The 23,547-nt window shown below is 37.6% G+C and overlaps 1 protein-coding gene across 2 annotated transcripts in view; it reads right to left on the bottom strand.

The window, feature by feature from the left end:
- Positions 1-23,547, bottom strand: part of tusc3 (dolichyl-diphosphooligosaccharide--protein glycosyltransferase subunit TUSC3) — a 79,887-nt gene that overhangs the window by 16,582 nt on the left and 39,758 nt on the right. For both annotated transcript variants that reach the window (XM_026170406.2, XM_080302788.1), the window contains 4 exons: positions 21,782-21,899; positions 19,482-19,622; positions 16,414-16,554; positions 16,114-16,203 (listed from right to left, as the gene is read on the bottom strand). In XM_026170406.2, the coding sequence (XP_026026191.1) occupies positions 16,114-16,203; positions 16,414-16,554; positions 19,482-19,622; positions 21,782-21,899 (490 nt within the window). The remainder of the gene's footprint in view (positions 1-16,113; positions 16,204-16,413; positions 16,555-19,481; positions 19,623-21,781; positions 21,900-23,547) is intronic.

Raw genomic sequence — 23,547 nt, 5'->3', positions numbered from 1 at the left:
CAGAATGAATCGAATACAAAACAATAAAAAAACAAAATGGAAATAGTACAGGATCATCAAATCTAACCGTTCCAGAAACAAAAATTATAATTATCCTGATTTCTGTGCATTTCAGACACTTTATGATCAGAATCATCGACATCTAACAAATTGATCTTTTTTCCGCTATAGCTTATAGCCATCTAAACCTGATGATATGCTTGGATCAATGTCCCCGCTGAAGCTCATACTTCACTGAGATTCGAAGCAAAATGCTGGGATTCCAGCTCCTGTGCTAAGATGTCAGAGGTCTACTTTGACTAACATCTGTCTGTTAGAGAAAAAGAAGCAGACAAAATGAGGGTCTGAGGAAAGGAAACAAACAGAAGAAGGGAGAAAGTCTTTCAGAGTGTTTAACATTGTTGAATCCCTGCAGATTATCAGTGTCTAGGCAGATCAAGGGTCTGCTTTTCCACTTGACTGGTGTAGTGTTCATTCCTTTTCTATCAGACAAGAATAAGTATGGAAAGATGAATAGAAGATGACAAAAGAGGTGGAGTAGAGGGTGGACAGCTTTTTCTTGCTTCAGTGGAGAGAAGTGAAGAATTTTTGCACTTGAAAGCAGATAAAAACAATGAGGCCTCAGTGCTGAAACAGATCCTTTTGTTTTCGGTATAAACCTGTTATTCTCCATTAGCTAGGATTTTTAAAATTATTTTCGGCATTCTTTTCTTGCTGACTAGAAAACAAAGCTCATGTACTAGAACAATGGGAAACTGTTTGGAAATTTTCCTTACATTCCTAATCAGTACATTTGAAACGGGAAGGGGAATTTTGGTTCAGCAGTGGTAGCACTTTGGATAACTTCGGACTGCCTGTCTACTTGCAGTGAACGGCTCTGGGGCAGTGGCAAAAATATGTGGTGCATCTGGTCTGTAGTCTCCTCTTCCTAGTGCTGTTATTAGTCCATCCATCAGTGGCAGAGAAGAGAGAAGTTGTAACATACAAAGAGCTGAAGTGAAGCTGAGTGTTAAAAACAACGAAAAGTCTCCACCGCAGCTGCTGTCTGTACTTCTTTGAGGTTTTTGCCCCTCCTCAGACATCTCCACATAGACAACAGAACAGCAGATAGTGGCTTGCACCTTCACCATTCCCTAACTTCCCTGTTTTGTGTCAATAGAAAAAGCAATTTGCATTTGCTGGTGATGATACTAACCTAATACTCATATACAAAATGAAAAATAAAATGACAACTATAGAACACACCATTTGTGAACATACTGTAGACTCTTAATATCATGTTTACCTATTAGATGGGCACTGTGCCAGATATATTGACACTTACACTGTGATAAACCCATTTCAGATGACGGGGGTACTTTAAACCCATGATTTGCCCCCTTTAAAAGGTTAAAGCTTTTGCTTGCTAAGTTGATAATTGACCCATCACATGAGTTTCAACTGATAACCTCTGTAAGATATAGTTCAGACCAGGATATGCAAGACAAACAATCTCTAGCTGCCTTTTGTCCTTACACCTACATAAGCTTTTTGAATGAACTTCTGGTGTGTTTTTCAGTTAACTGTAGAGCTCTTCATTTTAATACCCACTAAGAAGCCCACTCACATTTTCAGGAGACTATTAGTTAAGCTCGTTAAGTACACACAACAGTATGAAAGGGTTAAAAAAAAAGAAGAAAAAAACCTGCCACAATGACAAAACAAATTAAACAAGTCCTAGAAAGTTTGGGAAACCACACACTGAAACTAATAGGTGCGTCAGTATCCAATGGGGATTTTTCTTTCATTACCGGAACTAAAAAAAACCCCCCTCCAAACAACAAAAAAAAACAACACATCCATACCATTGTTCCACTTGCTACATGTTACCCTTAAGCACAAAACAAGTCAATGCTTGGCGGATAAAACATTCTTCAATCCACGGTTGGGCACTTCCAATTAACCTGATGTATTAAAATGTAGCTGTTTAATTCATTAATGTGCGGAGCAGAACAGAGTGTGCATGTTTCAGTGTACGTAGCTAAACAGGTGTCCACAAAACACGTAAGTAAATGTTTGTAAATTAAACTGTTTAGAGAGAACAGCCTTTTGAGACATTTTGTGTGGCTTTTGTGTGAGTGTGCGTTAATCAGAAGGATTTACCTCAAAGTGATTTGGGGTATAAAAGCAGCAACCTTTAGTCTTCATGTTGCTGAGATAACAAAGACATTTAAATGAGCTAATGCAGAAGTCACATCTTGTAACTTTTTCTCTTACTTAAAAAACAAAAAACAAACAAAAGCAACCCCCCCAAAAACTAAATCCCATTCTCTGATCTATATAATCTATATAATAGATCAATGTACTTGGTGCCATTAACTAAATTTCTCTTATATTGTAAGGTTTGCAATATTATATGGTTATATTTCAAGCAAAATCCCACAAAAAGGTCAAAACATAATATTAGTCATTTGCTCAGTTCTGCTTCAGGTCTATCTGTTGCTGCTCAGTGCAATACATAGAAACCCTCACCCTGACATACTCCATAATCTGTGGAGTATGCCTAATATACAGAAACCCGTGTTAACATTTTTTGTTTTAAATATTTCTTGTTTTTACTTTTGTTTCATTTTTTTAAATACACAAGAAAAAAAATATTATATGATCGCTGGTGCCATTCTGGTGCACAGCATGCTGACACATACATTTTCTCCTTTTTAAATAGTCTCACAATGGCTTGCCTGCATAAATTTAGGCAGGTTCATGCTGGGGAGCGTCTGGTACAACTGCAGTCTACTACTGCTCCAATTAATCTGATGGATTAGTTTCTTGCTTTTTGGAGGGTTTTTTGGGTTCTTTTTTAAGACTGCCATGTCTGCAAATTAGCTTAAAACATTGTTTTGTATAAACAAATGATTTAAGTTAAGTAGAGTGGTAAATAAAAGTTGGACATGCGGCCCCACTCTGTATAGACAAGTTACATAAAAAATAACATATTCAATTGATCAATAGCTTGGGTATACATGTGATAACATTCTTCTTCAACAAGAATGAAGATGTGCACAGCAGTATATGCCGACTATGTTCATGGACCCATTTGAAAACACGGATATTAAAATCATCATTATACAAGAATAACCATCTGTAACATTATGACAGAAATTATGTATTTGCACTCATGTAAGTATAAAATATTGATTCACATTTAATATACATTTGTTTAGCCCAGCTTCTGAAATAACAGGTTGCATATGAATCAGCCTTCAATTACAGACAGGCTTTCATTTCCAAATAACAGATCTGGTGAATCCTCAAATTAAATTCTACATGAGTTTGAGAATGGCTGAGTGCATACAGTACATACACAACGTTTGGCAAACATTTAAATGCACAAACTCCAGAACTGCTGTAAATTTTCTGGGGGGGTTTTTGAGTTGGGAAAATCTTTCTTAACCACATGCACAGGAATAATCAAAAGCAGTAATGCCACACACTAATTGTGTTAAAGTTTTGCAAAATAAAAACACACAAAAAATAAATTACATAACTAAAACATGTCTCCAACTTCACACTTTGTAACCATTTCAAATGAACACCTCTATTACTTTAGTAAACAGAACGCCCTCAAGTTAAGGAAACAGTGGTATAGGAACAGCATTATTTATTTGTCGTGACCATGCCCGGCTATTGTCAGAGACCCAGCTTTGGGCTTCAGTTTATTTATTCATTTATCTTTTAATGAATGTATTTACTTTCAGGTAATGGCACAGACACAGACTAAAATCAGGTATACATATATATACATATACGTACATATATGTACACATATATACACATATATGTACATATATACACATGTACGTATATACACATGTACGTATATACACATGTACGTATATATACACATATTCAATTTGCCATGTTGCAACGAGCTTAGCTTCTGTCTTGCTAGCTTGCGCTGCGCTCAGTGGATCTGCACTCGACATTGCAGCCTAGGCGGAGTAGTCGAACGCAGATCCACTGAGCGCTCAACACAGACAGCATTGTCAGAAGAAAAGTTGATAAAATAAATTAAAAAACAATGTGTATTGTTCGATACATATGCGTACCGAACCGAAAGCACTGTATCGAACGGTTCAATATCGATACGAGTATCGTTGCACCCCTAAAATAAATATATATATATATATATATATATATATATATATATATATATATATATATATATATATATATATATATATATATATATATAGACAGACACACACACCATTCAAAGAGGAATGCCCTGCAGCACATAACAACTTAATGTCTTAACAACAAGAAGTGAAAGCATTTAGAGGTGATTTATTCACAGCCGCTGTGAGACTGGTTAGGTTCATTGAACCCTTCATTTGAACAAATATGATAGTCTATTTAAGGGATTCAGGTAATGCTTTAAAATCTCATTATCTACTCAGTGTTTATGCAGTTCAGTGTTTACGCACTCCGTGGAGAGTTCAGTTTAATTACCCAAGAGTCAATTAAAGCCATTCAAACCCGTTTTCTTTTTTGAAAACATGTCAATCAGTGAAATGAGGTGACTTTTAACTTCCTAAATATGCAGAATTTTATTAATTATTTTGTTTTCAGTGATATATAGAGAAAGACAGCCAAGGTGAGGGACTTGAGATGACTTGCATTGAGTCAGAGATTTATAACAGACTGTTACTTGTTCTGCATGTGGCTGGGATTAGTAACAGACAATCAATCTGAAGAATGACATAATGGATGCAAAGTGAACTAAGATATACAAGGTAAAATAATTTTAATTATTTCATATAATTATTTTATATGATGACCACTATGATATGAGCCATAGCCTCTTATGGGACTTCTGAATCAAGCTCAATCAAGTTGTTTTTTTGTTTAATTTGTTTTCTTTTAAATAAAAGTTTCTCATAGCCCAATGTCTGTCTTTATGACTAAGAGTTACATTTTGTGTCGGTAGGCTATAAACTAAGTAGCTGATCTTCCCACAATAATAGCTATTTTTAGCTCTGTAAATCTCAGTAAGGCAGGAAGTAAAAGTGTGTAGGAATGGAGACACTAAATTTTGTTAACGTGTGGTTTTTTTGTGAACTGCATATTTTCAAGGTACAGTTTCTTATAAATTATTTTTTAATTTGCCTTGGTGACCACTTTAATTTGACTCACCATGAGCCCTACAAAGCATGCCTCTAATCATCCTGGGACAGAAGCATTAATAGGCCAAGGAGAAATGATGCAGCCCTCCTGAAGGGAAACCACGGCAACACTGATGTAAATTTACACTGATGTACGTCTACATATACTTCAGAGTTTATTTCTTTTATTTTGGGGGCTTATTATTGACTGGAACAATGTGTCAAGTATCAGAAAGCTGCAATCTAAGATGCTGGCAGGCGGTAACAATGCAAAACTCTGCTTTTCATGACCAGTGTCTTTGTGACACTTTGTGACAATTTCAACAAACCAGTTGGTCTACATGGAGCCTTTTAATTTGAACATTTCAGCGCTCAGCCTCATTTAACAACAACAAAAAAAGACCTGCATTGTTTAATACATTTGAAAAAGGGGGGGGGGGGGGGGAGGAAAAAAGAAATAATACAAAACTAGCCACCTCTTTGTTGAGTTCATCTTGTGCAAAGTTGTTTGAACTTTTGACCGTTCCAATAAACACAACAAAAAAGCAGACAAAAACTCAGGTTATATTGTGCATTCTCCATTAGTGTGGGTGGGTGTGTGTGTGTGGGTGTGTGTGTGTGTGTGTGTGTGTGTGTGTGTGTGTGTGTGTGTGTGTGTGTGTGCACGCGCACGCATGTGGAACCAAATGGAACCAAACATTCACTAGCAATGGGTATTGTATATCCATGCAGCCACTGACCAATAGGAAACCTGTCTTAATTGAAGGGCCTAACAGAGTGTCAGCCTAAAAGCTGTTACACTGCTTACCCACTTGCTCTGTTGCATAGTCTATAAAATACCGACAGCTGCAAGTGCTACCCCTCAACCTCCTTGTAGATACACCTAGTGTCATGGTCCTGGGTCGTGCGACCCAGTGTTTTGAGTGTGTTTTTAGTCTATTTTCATGTTTATTGTTTGTTTAGGTTCATTAAGTTATTCTAGCTCATTTGTAATTATATTACCCTTGTGTTAAGTCTCCCTTGCCCTTCATGTGTTTATGTCTGTGTGTCTTATGTAGCCAAGTTCATGTTGTCGTTTCTGTCATCTTCCCTTGTACTCAGTCTCCCTGGTTCGTGCGTCTACCTGTCATGAGTCATGTCTGCGTGGTTATGTTTAGTTCATGTCATGTCTAATCTCCATGTTTCCTGTTTTACTTTGAAAGTCTGTATTCAATGTCAGTGTATTTAGTTTCACTTCTGTCCTGTCTTAGGTTCATGTGTGTCAGCTCAAATTCAAATTCAAATTTTATTTGTCACGTACACAGTCATACACAGTACGATATGTAGTGAAATGCTTGGACAACTGCTCGTGACCTAAAGAAAACAAAAAAGGAAAAGGCTATGAATAAGAGGAAATAAATATTAAAAATTAAAAAGGGTAAATTTAACTAGGAAGGAATAAAATATAAATTAAGGTTAAAAATGAAATAACTGTACAACACAAATTAGAATGAAGGGTAAATTTAACTGGGAAAGAATAAGATAAAATATACAAATTAAAGTTGAAAATAAAATAATTGTACAACAAAATACACAATATAGAACTATATAAGAATGTATGAGAAATATAAATAAATATATACACAATAACAGCAGCTGTACAAGTATTAACTGGAAATGAAGAATATAGTGACCAGTGTTGCGCAATCCACATTATGTCCTGTGCAGTGCAAATATGCTTAAAGTGATTTAAGTGATGAAGTGAAAACAATGTCCAGAATGTCCAGTGTGTGTGTAAGAACTGTATGTGTGGGTCAGTACTGTGTGGTGGTGTGATTGAGAGACTGTATCGCCTGCGGGAAGAAGCTCCTCCTCAGTCTCTCTGTGTTGGTCTTCAGCGAGCGGAATCGCTTTCCTGACCTCAACAGAGAGAACAGTCTGTTGTTGGGATGGCTGAGGTCCTTCACGATCTTCCTGGACTTGGTCCAGCACCGCCTGCTGTAGATTGAGTGCAGGTCAGGGAGCTTGGAGCGGATGGTGCGCTCAGCTGACCGCACAACCCTCTGAAGAGCTCGTCTGTCCTGCATGGTGCTGTTCCCGAACCAGGTTAAGATGTTTCCCGTCAGGATGCTCTCTATGGTGCACGAGTAAAAGTTCCTGAGCACCTTGGAGGGCAGTTGGAAGTCTCTCAAGCGTCTGAGGTGGTAGAGACGCTGACGGGCCTTTTTCACCACGGTGTTGATGTGACAGGACCATGACAGGTCCTGCGTGATGTGAACTCCGAGGTATTTGAAGCTGTCCACTCTCTCCACTGGGCACTCGTTGATGACAGGGGTCTGGTAGTTCCTCTCCTGCTTAGTGCTGAAGTCCACTATCAGCTCCTTTGTCTTACTGACGTTTAGAAGGAGGTTGTTCCTCTGGCACCAGTTCTCCAGATTCCTAATCTCCTTCAGGTAGGCCGTCTCGTTGTTATCAGAGATCAGGCCCACCACGACGGTGTCGTCAGCAAACTTGATGATGGTGGTGGAGCTGGTAGTGGCCACACAGTCATATGTGTACAAAGAGTACAGCAGGGGGCTCAGAACACACCCCTGGGGGGCTCCAGTGCTGAGAGTGGTGGAGGCTGAGACATGTCCGCCCATCCTTACTGCCTGTGGTCTGCCAGTTAGGAAGTTGGAGATCCACTGACACATAGATGAGCTGAGTCCCAGATGCTCCAGCTTGGTGGTGAGTGTGGAGGGAATTATGGTATTAAATGCAGAGCTGTAGTCTATGAAGAGCATTTTAACATAATTCCCCTTCTAGTGTCCAAGTGAGTGAGTGATGTGTGGAGGAGATGAGAGATGGCATCGTCTGTGGAACGATTTGGACGGTAAGCGAACTGTAGTGGGTCCAGTGTGTCTGGTAGTGAAGAAATGATGAAGTCTCTGACCAGGCGTTCAAAGCACTTCATCACTACTGAGGTGAGGGCTACAGGGCGATAGTCATTGAGAGAAGCAGGGTGGGGTTTCTTCGGGACAGGAACAATGATGGACTCTTTGAAGCATGTGGGGATCACCGACTGAGATAAAGAGATGTTGAATATCTTAGTGAACACAGGAGCTAGCTGGTATGCACAGTCTCTTAGGATACGACCTGGGATGCAGTCTGGTCCTGCTGCTTTCCTGGTGTTCACTCTTTTGAAGGCTCTCCTTACTTCATGCTCGGAGATGAAGAGCACGTTTCCGGTGCTGGCAGTATCTTCCTCTCTGCAGCCGTTAGCGCCGCTAGCACTAGCATCGTTGGAGTCCTTAGCTGCAGCCTCGAAGTGAGCATAGAAAGTGTTCAGCTCGTCTGCCAGAGTCACGGCCGCGTTCGTCATACCGGTTGTTGGTGCTTTATAGTCTGTTATTGTCCTTAGTCCCCGCCACAGGCTCCTAGAGTCACTCTGTTGGAGTTGTGACTCTAGTTTCCTCCCGTAGCGCTGCTTCGCCTCTTTCACCGCCCTCCGCACGTTATATGACACGGCTTTGTACGGGTCCATGTCCCCCGTCGTGAGTCCCGTGTTGTAGGCAGCGGTGCGGGATCTCAGAGCGTCGCGGATGGTTTTATCCACCCACGGCTTCTGGTTGGGAAACGTTGTGATAGTCTTTGTCTCCACTGTATCATCCGCTAGTTTCCCGAAGAATCCCACAACCGCTTCCGTAAACACGTTGACATCATCATCGGAGCTGTTTCTGAACATGCCCCAGTCTGCGTCATCGAGTGCGCCTGTAACGCGGCCACCGATTGATCCGTCCAGCGCGCGACCTTCCTCTGAACCGGAACTGTGCTCCCATGTGTGGCCACTTCCCCTGATCATCCCTCATGTGTATTTAGTCTCTGGCTGTATCCCAATTCAGGGTCTGCAGCCTTAAAGGCCGCATTTTAAGGCAGATTACGTCACCGCGACGCGACGAAGGCTGTCCCAATTTGAAGGCTGCTCAAAATGCGGCCCTCAAATGCGTCCTTAATTTCCCTGAATTTTAAGGACGTGGCGGTGTAGACTTCGTGGCCCAATATATCCCAGAATGCATAGTGTGGATAATTTTGCTGAAAAAAACGGCGGATGAGGGGCGCCCGAAGAGTAAACTTTAAGTACTGAATATCATATCACTTATTTATGTGCAAATGTTTAATAACGAAGAACATTAAAACATTACTGTTGGCCACATGTCGGCAAAGTTATGTGACATAAGTGATGTTTGTACTAACTTGGTTTTAAAGCCTTTACTTTAAAATATATGCCGTTCAATAGCTGAGCTTAATCTTACAGAGAATGATCAAAGCTCATGTAGAAAGAAACAAACAAATGAACAAAAGATTTTCTCCTTCATTTCTGTCAAACAAAGCTGTATGAAACGTTTCCAGCTGTTAGTATCATGGTTGCTAGGCAACCTGGGCAGCGCAACGGAGGCTAGACAGTCCCATTTCACAAGCCTCGCACTTCCGGCCTTAGCGGTCTTTAAGTACGCGGCCCTTGAGGATCGTTGAGGCTGCGTACTTTAAGGCTGCAGACCCTGAATTGGGATACAGCCTATGTGTTTCATGCAGTCTGTGTTGCGTCGTCTCTGTTCCCACCTCCATGTTTTCACGGTCAGTCTTTGCAGTTATCACCATAGTCTCTGAGTCTTCTTAGTTTGTCACAGTACTAGTTTTCCCAGTTTAGTTATAGTCTAGTTTAGTCACGCTATTCCTGCTGTGTTTGTACACTTTGTCTTCAGCCATAATAAAGGCTCACTTTCTGTTAAAGTTCACTCCCGTCTACTCACTTGTGTACGCACCTGGGTCCATCACACACACCACCACGCGGCCTGTCTCGGCAGACCGTGACACCTAGGGTTTAAGTTTGAAAATCCTAGGTGACCATTTTCGCAAAATATTGTGTTTACAAGATTTTCAGAAAACTTGACCTCTAACTTTGATGTTGACCTTGACGTCACTGATATTCAAGTCCATGATTTTTGCTATATTCACCTATGGTATGAATGTGAAATGTTGTCCTATGTTGGCTCTTTCCTGAGTTATTGTGTTCACAAACTTAAGTGTATGAGGTGCCGTAAGGGACATTATCATGGAGATAAGTATGTAGAACAGTGAGGTTGTTGTTTTAAAAAAAAAAAAAACAATTTCCATTTATCCAACGCAAAAGGATTGATATTCTAAGTAGCCAGTAATCAACATAACACACAAACACCGTGCAGGGAGGAGTGGATGTATTGCATGCATACAGACTACCAAAGCACCACACCCCCCTCTTGCCCCTGCCTGTCTTTTAATTCTGGCTGTATTGTCTCTCTGTCTTGTTCTGTGTAAAAGGCACTCTATTTCTCAGGCACTGTTGGTGCTCTCTGTAATTTTTCAGTCTGTTTGACAACAAATGGGTTACACCCTCATCTGATGTAGCTCTCTAATGTACCCTTCAGCTCTTCTTTCTTTTTCCCTGTCATTTCCACATCCCTCTAGTCCACTCATTTGCTATCTCTTGATTTTGAAACACTTTTATTCATGCCCAAAATAGCTTCTTCAGTTGAAGTTGATGGTATTGTTTGTGTGTAGAAATAATTTATTTTTTAAAAACCTAATTCATCTGTGCTAATGCATGGTATTGCACACATGACAGGGAGCAGTTTTGTACTTTTGCATTATATAATTGAATGAAAGTTATGTACATACATACAGTTTTTACTTTTCTTTATTTTTGTCCCAACTAAGTCCTTATTCAGTCTGTTTATCAGTTCAAATAATTACTTATTTTTGTCTTCCTTCTGCTCCTCTTTCTCCTCCATGCCCTGCCTACTCACTCCCACTCTGCCTGTGGTCAGCTAATTTGAAACAAACATACCTGCCTGACTATTCATACTTACAGCCAGTTTAAAGTCACCAACTAGCAAAACACCTTTAGATTGTGACAGTTAGGCAGACTATGCAGGCACAGGGTGAACATACAAACTCCATACTTGCAGGCGATTGAAACCCAAAGCATTCTTGCTTTGATGCAACATTACTAACCATTGTTTTACAGTGTCACCCTGCAGTTATACTTTCCATATCCATGAGTTCATGAAGGTCCACTTGAGTATGACTGATGTAAAATTCATCACCATAAGGCTAACATGAAGCTTCGTGTGACTCTGTGTTCCTGCCATTTTTTTAATGACCATGCTGACTATGCATGCCTACGACAGGCTACAAAATATACTTAAAAAAAGTTTTATAACAATGACAATGTGTGCAATGAGTATACTTTTGCTCTTAAAAGGTTATAGTGATAATGGTGCCCTTTACTTAATAACATTTCAAAGTGTTCCTAAAATCCTGCCATCCACTATTCTTTAACAGCAGTAACTCCACTCACATAGTTTGCAACAACATGCAATGTGTGCTTTTACTCTATTATTTTTGCTTTGTCTTGAATTTTGGACCGACTTATCTGACATAGGAGCAGGACTAGGCTTGGCTATATTTGACTACAAATGATGCTCGTCTTTTTTTCTTTACACTTTTGAACCACACCTTAACCTTCCTCTCTTGTTCTCTCCATCCCCTGATGGTAAATGGCAGTGAATGAGAAGATGATTCAGAAAGGATCAGTATCATCTTATCCTTTCTGTTTCTTCCCACCCCTTTTCATGTTACCTTTTCTCACCTCTTTTTCTAATCTCCCACATTCACCAGACCGTGTAATTCCTTCAAAATGATGAGCGAGCAAGACCAGGTACACTATATTGAAAGGATTTGTCAACTGACGAATGGTACAGTGAAGCAGATGAAATTGTAGTGTGTCTCACTATGGAGCCAAAAAAAAAAAAAAAAAAAAAAAAAAGCAAAAGCTGCTGCCTCAAAATGTGACAGAAACATAGTTTTGCTTTAACAAACCTATGCACAGAGGTTCATACATAGACTATACCCAAAATCCATGTACTCATGAATTACAAGAAGCATGCACATACCAAACACTTACACACATGCTGTGATATGGCAAACTCTGTCAAAAAAGGCAAGCTAAGTATAGAATTATGTCTTTTAAATAGATTTTTTTTTTTTTTAACTTAAAGTTAAAGAAGAATGAGGGATTCCTCGCGAACATTTTCTTCCTGTGGGTTTGAGTTGTTTAAAGTACTTTTTTTGTCAGTGTTTTTCTTATGTGTTTGACTTTGACCAACTCCTTTTTTCACCTTTATTGGCTGATTCAGCTGAACAGGAAGTTGTTTCCTGACAAGGAAACTGACGGAAAAATTGGTACATTTCAAACCACTACAAGCAACCTGCTAGTACAGCGGTCCCCACCCTTTTTTTGCGCCACAGACCATTTAAGGCCAACAATATTTTCACGGACCGGCCTTTAAGGTGTCGCGGATAAATACAATAAAATAAAACGTGTACCGGTACCCCCCAAAAAGAGAATATTTAATCATAACACATGGGAAAAGACCCAGGGAAACAGAGTTAACAATATAAAAGATATAAAAATAACGATTAAAAAAGCGATAAACACCCTGAAAACCATAAATTTCAAACCCAAGCCTCAACACTTGCGGTACCAAACGACTCACAGAGCGGTACTAGTCCAGGGCCCGGGGGTTGGGGACCGCTGTGCTAGTAGCCTAAGTGAAGCAACCGCATTACTTAACAATATATTAGCTTCCTTGAACGTGAAACGCGGAATTCGGAAGGATGTCCTATTTCCCCTAAGCTTTTTATATTGGCACCTCAACTGTTGCCAATATACAAAAACTCAACACTATGAAAAAAGAATTCTAACAACATACAAGGAGTATCAATTTTTAATGAAAACTTCAAAATAAGTCAATTCGCAGATGATACATCTATTTTTTTTGAAAGATAAATCAGTGGTAGAAAAAACTCAATTTTCTCTAAAGCTTCTGGTTTATCTCTTAATACCAAAAAATGTGAACAACTCCCGATTCATACAAGCTCTGACTTCTCAATAGCTTCGGTTAGAGTTTAATGTAAAGTTAAATATTTAGGGCTGATAATATCTAAATGCCTAATTAGAAGAGATTGTAATATTTCTAACCGTATCATGGAGATGAAGAAATCACTTAGCCACTGGTTAACCAGAGACCTCACTATTTTGGCAGAAACATCGTATCTAAAGCTGAAGGCATCTCCAAATTGATTTATCCTTGTCACTCTCTATATATCTCCTCTAAAAACATTAATAAGGCTAACACAGTTATTTTCCAATTTTTGTGGAGGAATAAAACCTATTACATTGAAAGATCTCAGCTTGTTAAGGAATACAATAAAGGTGGCATCAAAGCGCCAGAATTTGAATCTATGGTTGGCACCCTCAGAATTAAATGGTTAAAATCTTGTCTGTCACAGAGCAACTCTGTGTTTCCACATCCCACAACCCTTGTTTAGTAAAATAGGAGGATTAGACTTTATTTTGAAATGTGATTTTGAGGTAAATAAAATCCCGATCAACATATCGAACTTTCCCAAAGAGACTTTGCAATGATATTGCACGAGTAAAACGATATTTACCCACAACTTCTCTCCTCATAATTCAACCTTATGGAATAATAGGGTAATAAAATGTAATCGAAAATCAATTTTCAAGAGCGACTGGTTTAACAAGAAGATTATATTCATAACAGATTTGTTGCATGAGAACGATGTCATTCTAAGTTACACAGACTTTTCAGAAGAATATTGTCTAAACTGTTCTCAAAGAGAATATAACTAATTTTGTAAACTGATCCCACTGCCTCTGCTTCATTTGATTAAAAACTTTATGATATACAATAACTTCTCATCAGTGCTTCCTAATTTATTGCTAGGACAATGTCAGCTGTTTGAAAAAATGCAATAATAAATGTATTAGTAGTTTCTTCAAATACAAAATATTTCATAGCTATGACAGAATGGTTACATAACATGGTTCTAATTTAGTTATTTCAGATACACTCGATAAAGCAAACTCGAAATGTATGAAATGGCCTATTCTACCTAAAGTTAAAGAAACACACTTTAAAGTCATAAACAAAATTAATCCTGTGGCAGAATTTCTAAAAAAGAGATTTGGCTTTGAGGTGGATCCGTGTTCTTTTTGCACTGATGAAAATGAAACCCTAGAACATCTTTTTTTTCTATGCCCTATCACACAATGCTTTTGGTGTGACTTAAAAATGGATTTCCCTAAAAATTAATGATGTGCCACCATTTGAATTACATCATATATTTTTTTTTATATGGATCATCTAGCATTGGGTGTCTCAGACATTCTTAACATCATCATACTTTTGAGTAAATATCACATCCATTGTGCTATATGGAGGAACACTAAGCCTTCTCTCCCTGGTTTTATTAACGATTTTAAGATATTTTCTTCTTCGCTAAAAAAGACAAAAAGCAAATATGCCAAAAAAAATTAACCAGGATATTGCCCGTCTCCTGCTATTCTAAATTTTGACTTATGCTGAAGCTAATATATTGTTAAGTAATGCAGCTGCTTCACTTAGGCTACTAGCAGGTTGCGGAGTAGACATCTGTGTAGTGGTTTGTTTGAAATCTACCACTTTTTCCTTCAGTTTCCTTGTCAGGAAACAACTTCCTGTTCAACTGAAATGCCTTGGTTTTCAGTGGAGTGTGTGAGAGGGTTTCAGTGTGAGAGTGTTTCAGTAGTGTGTATGAGAGATAAAATTTCAATAGTGTGTGTGAGAGCGTTTCAGTAATAATGTCCCTTACAGCACCTCATACACACACGCACTCGGCTTGCAGACACAAACATAATTTCTCAGATTCCTCCCTTTCTTCTATATGGCCATTTCACTTTCATTGTTCTGATCCTACTCTCCTCCAAGTTCATAGTTTTTTTCCATTTTCCTTCCATATTTTTATTTTAATTTCACACTTCAGTGGAGAAACCTAAATGATGACCTGCAAAGCTATATCTGGAAATACTGTGTGAGTAAGTATTTGCACACATATTGATAATAAGTGGCAATTCTCTAAAACACAGCAACTATATGAAAGAAAGGATGGTTGAGTCAAATTCCTTGTTTATGTGCACAAACTTTGTCAAATATAGATTACTCTAATTCCGGCTGATAGCTAGGTTAAACAAAAAGACCTGAAAGGAAGACAACATGAAAGGAAGAAAGCGCAGAAAAATGGGGGCGATCGTGGCGAGTTGGCAGTTTGTCTTTAATCGAAAGGTTGCCGGTTCGAGCCCCGGCTCGCACAGTCTCTGTCTTTGTGTCCTTGGGCAAGACACTTCACCCGTTGTCTACTGGTGGTGGTCAGAGGGCCCGGTGGCGGCAGTGTCCGGCAGCCTTGCCTCTGTCAGTGCGCCCCAGGGTGGCTGTAGTTACAATGTAGCTTACCATCACCAGTGTGTGAATGTGTGCGTGAATGGGTGGATGACTGAACATGTAAAGTGCTTTGAGGTCCTTAGGGACTAGTAAAGCACTATATAAATACAGGCAATTTACCAATGAGAGAAAACAAGCAAGAAAGAATTACGGTAAAGAAAAAGTCTTTTGGCCAACACCTCTCTCTTTCCCACTCTGCTTGGCCCAAGATGACTCTGAGATGCCTCTAGGGTGATATTAACACAAAATGACTCTTCCCAGCTGTCCAGTAACATACGCACACACACACACACGCACGCACGCACGCATGCACGCACACACATACGCACACACACACTGTCCCATGTCTGACCCGTTAGCAGGTGGTAATGGCACAGAGTCTATTTTACTTGAGGCCAATAACCTTACAGATGTTTTTATCACTGATCTAATATATTTTCACTTACAACCTGGTAAAAAAGATTAAACTTATACCTTAAAATACAGCTTTTAAGGTAAAAACATAGCTAAGTTCGATCGATTGAAGGACAGAAGACAGTACAAAGCCAAATAGAAACAAAACAACTAAAATTAAACCATATATATACATTTATATGCACTGGCAGGGAAGAAAGAAATGTAACTCATACCACTTGTCCATTCTGTGGATTTTTGTGGGCATAAGGAGGACCTCTGATGTGATTCCACATCTGACCAGATGTCATTGCAAACACCACACACTAGAGAGAGATAAAATAACAGATGGGAGAGTCAAGCATAGATAAGTAACTTTTCCATTACATAAAACATGACATCATAGTTTTGTTAAAATGGGGAGAAAACTACACCCCTAATCTCATTTCACACAACGTCCCTGACATGTAAAAGTAGATAAATATGGAAAAACAAATATTTCACTCCAACCTAATGTCGGTGTATATGTATCATACCAGTGCAGCCATGGCCCATCCAGTCTTGTTGTATATGAATTCCAAGTTGTTCCTCCTCAAATACAGCAATCCTCCAACTAGAGATACTAAGAGCGCCAAAGCAATAGTTCCTGAATAATTAGGAGGACGGAAGACCCGAATCTGAAAAGCCAGAAAGAAAGTGAGATGAAAGTGAATAACATGGTAACATGTTGCAGTTGCTGTATGACTTTAATTTTGTAGTAGTCTGTATGTAAAATTATATTCTATATCTGATGTAAAGCAAAAATTTCCTATGATTTCTTACACATTCAAGATAAAACTCAGTGAGTGGATGAAAGTAACATTATGTATTCAGTGTTTTTTATATTTGAAATTTTTGAGGGTTTTTTATTGAAGGAGAAGCAAATATAAAGCTGATTTAAAATGTCAAATCATTTTCTGAACTAATACTAATGTGAGCAGAAAAGGGTCCTTGAAACTGTCAATTAATTCCATAATTTCAAATAATTTACTTCCAGTACTAAAATATGAATTTTACATATAAATTAAAAACTCCTTGCAGTTAATTTCTGTGACAGAGACATAAAAAGAAATTTAATAGAGCCACAACACAGCAAGCACAATTACTCCATCTAGAACAAAGACCATGAATCTGTTTCTGACAGAATACTCTTCCTCCACATAATCACACACTACTTTGTGAATTAAAACTACATTATTAATTATATAAAATAATAATAATAATAACTTGTGACATTATACTGGGGTACATACTCAGTTCCATTAAACTCAGTAATATTTGAGGATGTGATCAACCAAGGCCAATAAAATTAGTCTATGAAATTCTCTGCAATATGTTTTTTTTCTTCTATTTTCAGTGTCTTTCTTCTTGAGGATATTTCAGTGCGACTATAATACCAAACATTGTTATTCCAACAGATCAAGATGTTCTAAAAGATAAATGTGTAACTGGTGACAATTTTATTTGAGGTGATTGGTGTTGTGATTTGGTGTTATATAAATACAATTGAACTGGCTTGAAATTATTATATTGCAAATGAGAATGTGTTGACACTCTACAGCTATTAAAAGTTTGCCCTACAAATTTGCCATGTACCAGGCTGCAAATGCTTGACTATGTATGCATAAAGAGGAAAAAACATTTTTTTCCTGTTTATTTTAACATGGTTCTACTACACCCACACTAGAATCTTGATGAAAGGTTGAAGGAAAAAGCAAGAATAACTTATTGTTGTATTCCATCCATTCAACTTTCATTTCCAGAATACAGTGCACACATGACACTAAATGTCAAAGTCAAAGGACACTGATGTATGAATTATTAAAGCAAAAAAAATGTAGCTAGGTCAAGGGATGAATCAGTCTCGTGTCTACACATAAACAGCTTTGTTACTAGCAGTCGTCACAAAAATACATAATTTGTTTCCATTTATTTAGTTGAATCTAAGAAAAACGTAAAAGTTAAAGTATGGCAGGCATACAATTTTTGCAACAAAAAGGTGATTCCCAAAGCTATTAACTATAAGCTTGGCATATCTCAGCATGGTGTGCAGTATGTGCTTAAAACATAAAAAACAAAGCAAAACAAACAAAAAAACCCAACAGCTAGCTGATGAGCAGAATCTGAAATTCCTGCCCTTACAAGGAGAGGGAATGCAAACAGCAAAGACACAGGACTTAAGAAATGCATCTGACCTTTGAAGTTTGCTAAACAGGAAATAACCTGAATCGAAAGGTGGCCAACAAGAAGCCTTTCTTAAGTAAGGAAGGGGAAAAGGGAGACTGAGGTATGTCAAATTACACAAGAAATAAATTGAAAAAAAATATTGACAATAGGCCAAGGCCTTATGGAGCGATGACTCCAAATATGAAAGTATTGGTTCATTGTCATCAACATGTGTAGAGGAGATCATCGGGCCAGAGGTACAACAGTGAGTGTCTACAGTCACTATAGACAAAACACTGTGGATAATCTGTCATGGTTTGCATCAAACTGAATTTCACTCAGTTGTGATGGTGACCTTGTCAAAATCGATTTAATTACGAACACAGAAAAGAACCATTAGAGTTTGATCCACCGTGTAGATGCATCTGGAAAAGTATCAACTATATTTTTGGTATGTTATAGCAACTGCCTTATTTTTCAGCATGACAATGAGCCAAACATACTGCCAACAAATTTTATTTTATTGGCAGTTAAAGAAAATCATCACCATGACGGAGAATGGAACAAAAAGAAGCCAACAAACAAAAAAGTGCCTTCGAATGTCCTTTAAGAAGTCTGGACGTATTTATAAAGTAGTATTTATAAATGGAGAAGGCTGGAAGTATTTATAAAGAGTCCTTTAAGAAATTACAAAGAAGCTTTCCTAAGACTCCAGGTTGTGTTTAAGAATAGAGATAGTCATACAAAATAATGACTTTCAAGCTCATTAGAACTGCATATGCAATTTTTTCCTTACATAGTTCACCTCTATCTATATGTTACAATCAAACTCTTATTCCCCATTTTCCTAACAAAATATAAAGAAATGAAAGGAGATTGAAGACTTTTGCACATTACTGTAGGCTTCTAGAATATCCATCTGCTAGTCAAGGAAACTGCCAAGGAAAAATTATAAGTAACTTGTGCAAGCAGGTTACAAGCATATTTTTTGCTGGAATTGAAAACTGAAGGTTGAATTGAAAACCAAAGAGAGAGAGAGAGAGAGAGAAAAAACAACCTGGGTCAAAAACACCTCAGCATTACACAGTAATAGCCAATTTGAAGGAAAGCGTTGTCGGGGATGCATCCACTGAAGACAAAACACTTAGTCACATAGAAAAGTGTTGTATGAATTTATGAGTGAATGAGACTTGTAGCAGAAAGTGTTTTGAGTATATAAATACCAGTCCATTTATCGAAAAGGTCAATAAACTGCAATACACGGGATTTCAACAGTTCTAACCATATCTACAAAAACTATTGTGGGTGTATCTACACAGGTTTCTTCATCATTTCTCACAAACACGTGAATGTTTCTGCAACTGCACAAAACTGAATAAATGTTTTGATTATAAAGTACCTGAACATCTGTGCGGTCCGCAATCCACTTGGCAAGCTGTTCTGAGGCAAAGCCAATCCTTTGCAGATCAAATGTATCAGCCCTTTTTGGCTTTCCCTTTGCTGGGAAATGCATAAAGGTTGGGGCGCTGTTCATGTTCAACTAAGAGAAAGAGAACACACAATGAAGAAGATATTAAGTTAATGAATCATTAAATACACAAGGGCAAAATATTATCCTAAATCATAACATATTAGCAGACTGGTGGCATAGGCTTGAATTTGTTTTCATTGCTGGCATTTCCTCCAAATACTTCTATCATGTGGGATGATGTAGCATTTTTCACTTCCTCAGCTTTATTTTGTTATGAAGTTCGGCAAATAAAAATGCATATGTTGTCATTTAAATGTGGACACAGTAGTACTTCCAGCACAAACAGTTTCATGAATGAGTCATCATTAAGGTGACACAAACAACAAAACATTAGCCAAAACTTTCAGTGAAGATATCCTTACTGCCAGAGAGCATCAGAGAGCAAAGCTGCACTCACTCTGCTTTTGTATCAGTACCATTTCACAGGAGCCAAATTCTAAAGTGCTGCTGTCAGGTAAATACTGCATTTAAACTTCAACTTTTTGTTGAAGTTTCAAATCCTGTCTAGACTTTGCACCCAAGACATTTGAGACTGTTGTTAAAATTTATGAGAACTGTCAAGGAAAAAGTTAGTTATGTTTTATTATGTGAAACCTTTCAACTGCCAAAATGATCAAACAAATCTTTACAGTTATGCTATGTAACTTCAAGGACTTTAACCCTTTAAGACCTACCATAGAACCAAGTCCGCCAGAGCTTATATTATATTTTTACATGGTGTGGTGCCATTTTTGGGAGCATTTCAAGTTGCTATACATCAATACAACAATTATAGCCCAGATTTTAATAATTTATTATTCATTAAGTGCATAGTAATTATATAAATTGCAAAAAAGTGCAATAAACTACAAAAAAATTGAAAATCGTTTTGGCTTTTTTAACATATATTTCTAGTTAGAGAAATTTAAGAGGCTTATCCCTAAAAACTGTTAATACAAAAAAGTTGCACAAACTAGTTTCCCACCACAGGAAATTTATTTTGAGTGTCTTCATAGTTTTATTTTTGAAATACACCAATTTTTATATACTGCAGGAAAAACGAAAATAAATATTATACTGCAAATTTGCAAAAAAGCAGCATATGCATCAAAATAAACTATTTCCAGCAGTGCAATATGAGTCCTAAGCATCCCAGAAACGACACAGAAAGTCATAAAGTCAAAGATAACTTTTAAAAACACCAGTATAGGCCCTGAGGCCCTGATGGTTAAAAAAAAAAAAAACTACATTTCCGCGAAAATGACGTCACTTCCGGTTTCGGGCAGGTAATGGCGGACATGCAAAAGTTCGTGCTGACATCTATTCCAATGTAGGAAGTGTGATGAACAGCTGATCGGATCGGCAAAGCGTGTTTCTGGAATATTATGTTTTTGTTGCTGCAAGTGCTTTTTATGCAGTTTTTGCAAAGCTATATGTGGAAGGAAACTGTGACCTAGGACAAGCTGATGGCATAAGATGTAAGTACAACTCCTCCGGTTTCATATGCAAAAAAAATTATTGCGCTAACTCACGTGGTTGCAGAGCTACCGGGATTTAAAAATAGTTACGCAAAACAGAGCGTACCCGCTCAGACCGGCTTTAAAGGGTTAAGGAAAGTCCAAAAATCAGGTCAGGACCCTGCACCATGCTAAAACTCAATACTAAACAACAAAATACAAGACAGAGGACAAGAAGCAACCATTAAAACAATATAAGAGAAGGAAAAATATACCGAAATAGTAAGCAGAAAAGAACAAAAACAAAAGTAGTAAAAGCAAAAAAAATCTTAGCACTTAAAATGTTTTTTTTCTGGATTATTGTTAATCTAAATCATGATAAAAGAAAGAAAAGAACTAAAAACAGGCTTTATATCAATATGCATCTATTGAAAGTTCTAAGAGTATCTTATAATAACAAAACAAAAAACAAAAACCCAAAAAACAAAAAACAAAAATGACAGCTATTTTTTTGACGCCTCTTTTCTGAGTTTTAAATATCTGGTAAAACAAAAACAAAGAAGGAACCAGTGGAGGAATAACAAGTACTAACAAACAATCTAGTTCTATCCTCAATCCAACAGATGCATGAACACACATCAAATTATCATTATTTTTAGTGCAACTTTAGGTAGTGAGTATGACAATCTAAAGACTGCAGAGGGTTTAAGCGAACCAGTTGAAAATGGTTACCTGCTGGAAAACATCAGCTCCCTCATCATAGTCCACTACCGTGAAGAATAGCTTGTTGGAGAAAGCAGATGAGTACCGCCATGAGTTTGCTAGGACCTGGTACTCCTCATTGGCCTGCCTACAAAATAAACAGGACAGACAGAAGAGATATATATTAATTTACTATTGTAAAATGCAACAGTATTACATTCACAAAACACAAGCATGTGCAAAAACATTTTCCATCAGTGCTATGCTCAAAAACAATCATTCTTTTGTGTACTTAAATTCCAAAACTTAAAGAGCCTAGTTAAAATTAGTATGTAGTATGAAACTGGGACAGAGCTTAAGAGTGATGTGGGAGTGAGGACTCCAGTGATTAGCCATCTTTTTCACTGCCCGATAGTCCTCTTAAAGCAGACACTCAGGTCACCATCTAACATCCATCTTACATTCTCTCCTTGCTCTCTTTTTCTAATGATGTCACACTAATGTTAATAAGAGAATGCTTGGAACAAGGAAAGACAGAGAAAGTGAAGACAAAAGACAAAAGGAGTGACATTAATGTATACATCTGTTAATTATACAGTATAAGTTTTATATAGTAGTTTATATAGTTTTATATAGTACGTATTATATAAGTTCCCTAGTTTGTTGTTAGATTAAAAACACATACAAACAAACAAACATTTAGAATTTAGATATTTTGAATGAAAGGACTTTGTATTTATGGTGTGTATGAAACTGTAAATTGCAGAATCTGGTTTGGCAATGATTTATTGAGTTACTGTCATGCAATTTCAGCAAAGATAATTTTATACGAACGCCAAAAACAGAAACAATAATTTTTTGTGTTGCGTTACTTTCATACACTGAGTCCATTCACTCTGTCTGCCTGCTGTGTGGTACTGACATGGCTGACGAATAACTTATCTAATCAAGTGACTGATGACGTAGAAGAGTGGCTGATTAAAGAAACCAGCCAGGTCAAGATAGAGAAGGTCAGTGATGATTTCATCAGCTGGCTGGATGCCCCTTTGGACACAACGATATGGTCAGCTACCTGGTTTTTACTACATAGCAAAGAGGAGCTGGCTAGGTTTACCATACAAAATGAAGCAGTTACAGACTAAATTTGTATGTAATTTTTACTACATTTTCAGATTAAGCTTGTTATTTGTGTAAGCATTCACTATTTGAGTTCTCAAACTGAAAATTCCTAAAAATTGTAATAGCCACTATTTTTAATATAAATTAGTATGACTGAAAAAAAAAATACCATCAAAAACCATCATCACAACCAACCATCAGACAAGCAAGAAATAATTAAGTAATATGCAGCAGACTGCAGTATCACACGTAACACCACATTTTGGGTTCTCTGACAAGAAGCTTTCATAACCATGGACAGCTCTAGAGCTGTCTCAATTATGAACTCCAGTGCCATGATAAGAACTGTCCATGGTGCTGAAATACAATTTAACACTTGTCAGGGCGTTAAAGTTGTAGATTCACATAAGAACAAATTTTCATTAAAAATAGAATGAGAGAAATAATTACTTCAGCCACTGCTGAATTTTAATTTTTCTCACTTGCAAAGAAATGAACAGTGTCTAATTTTCATGGTAGTTTCATTCGGATGGAGAGAGATAATGTCTACCTGCCCCCCAAAACAAAACAAAAAAGCAAAATATATGACATAAAAGTTATAAATAAATATTTTTTTTGTTATTGAGTGAAATAAGTATTTGATCCAACCCAACCAGAATTCTTAATCAAGGTTTTTA

This window comes from Astatotilapia calliptera, chromosome 6, assembly GCF_964374335.1.
Source record: "Astatotilapia calliptera chromosome 6, fAstCal68.1, whole genome shotgun sequence".
Lineage (NCBI taxonomy): Eukaryota > Metazoa > Chordata > Actinopteri > Cichliformes > Cichlidae > Astatotilapia > Astatotilapia calliptera.
This window is presented reverse-complemented; position numbering and strand designations above follow the sequence as displayed.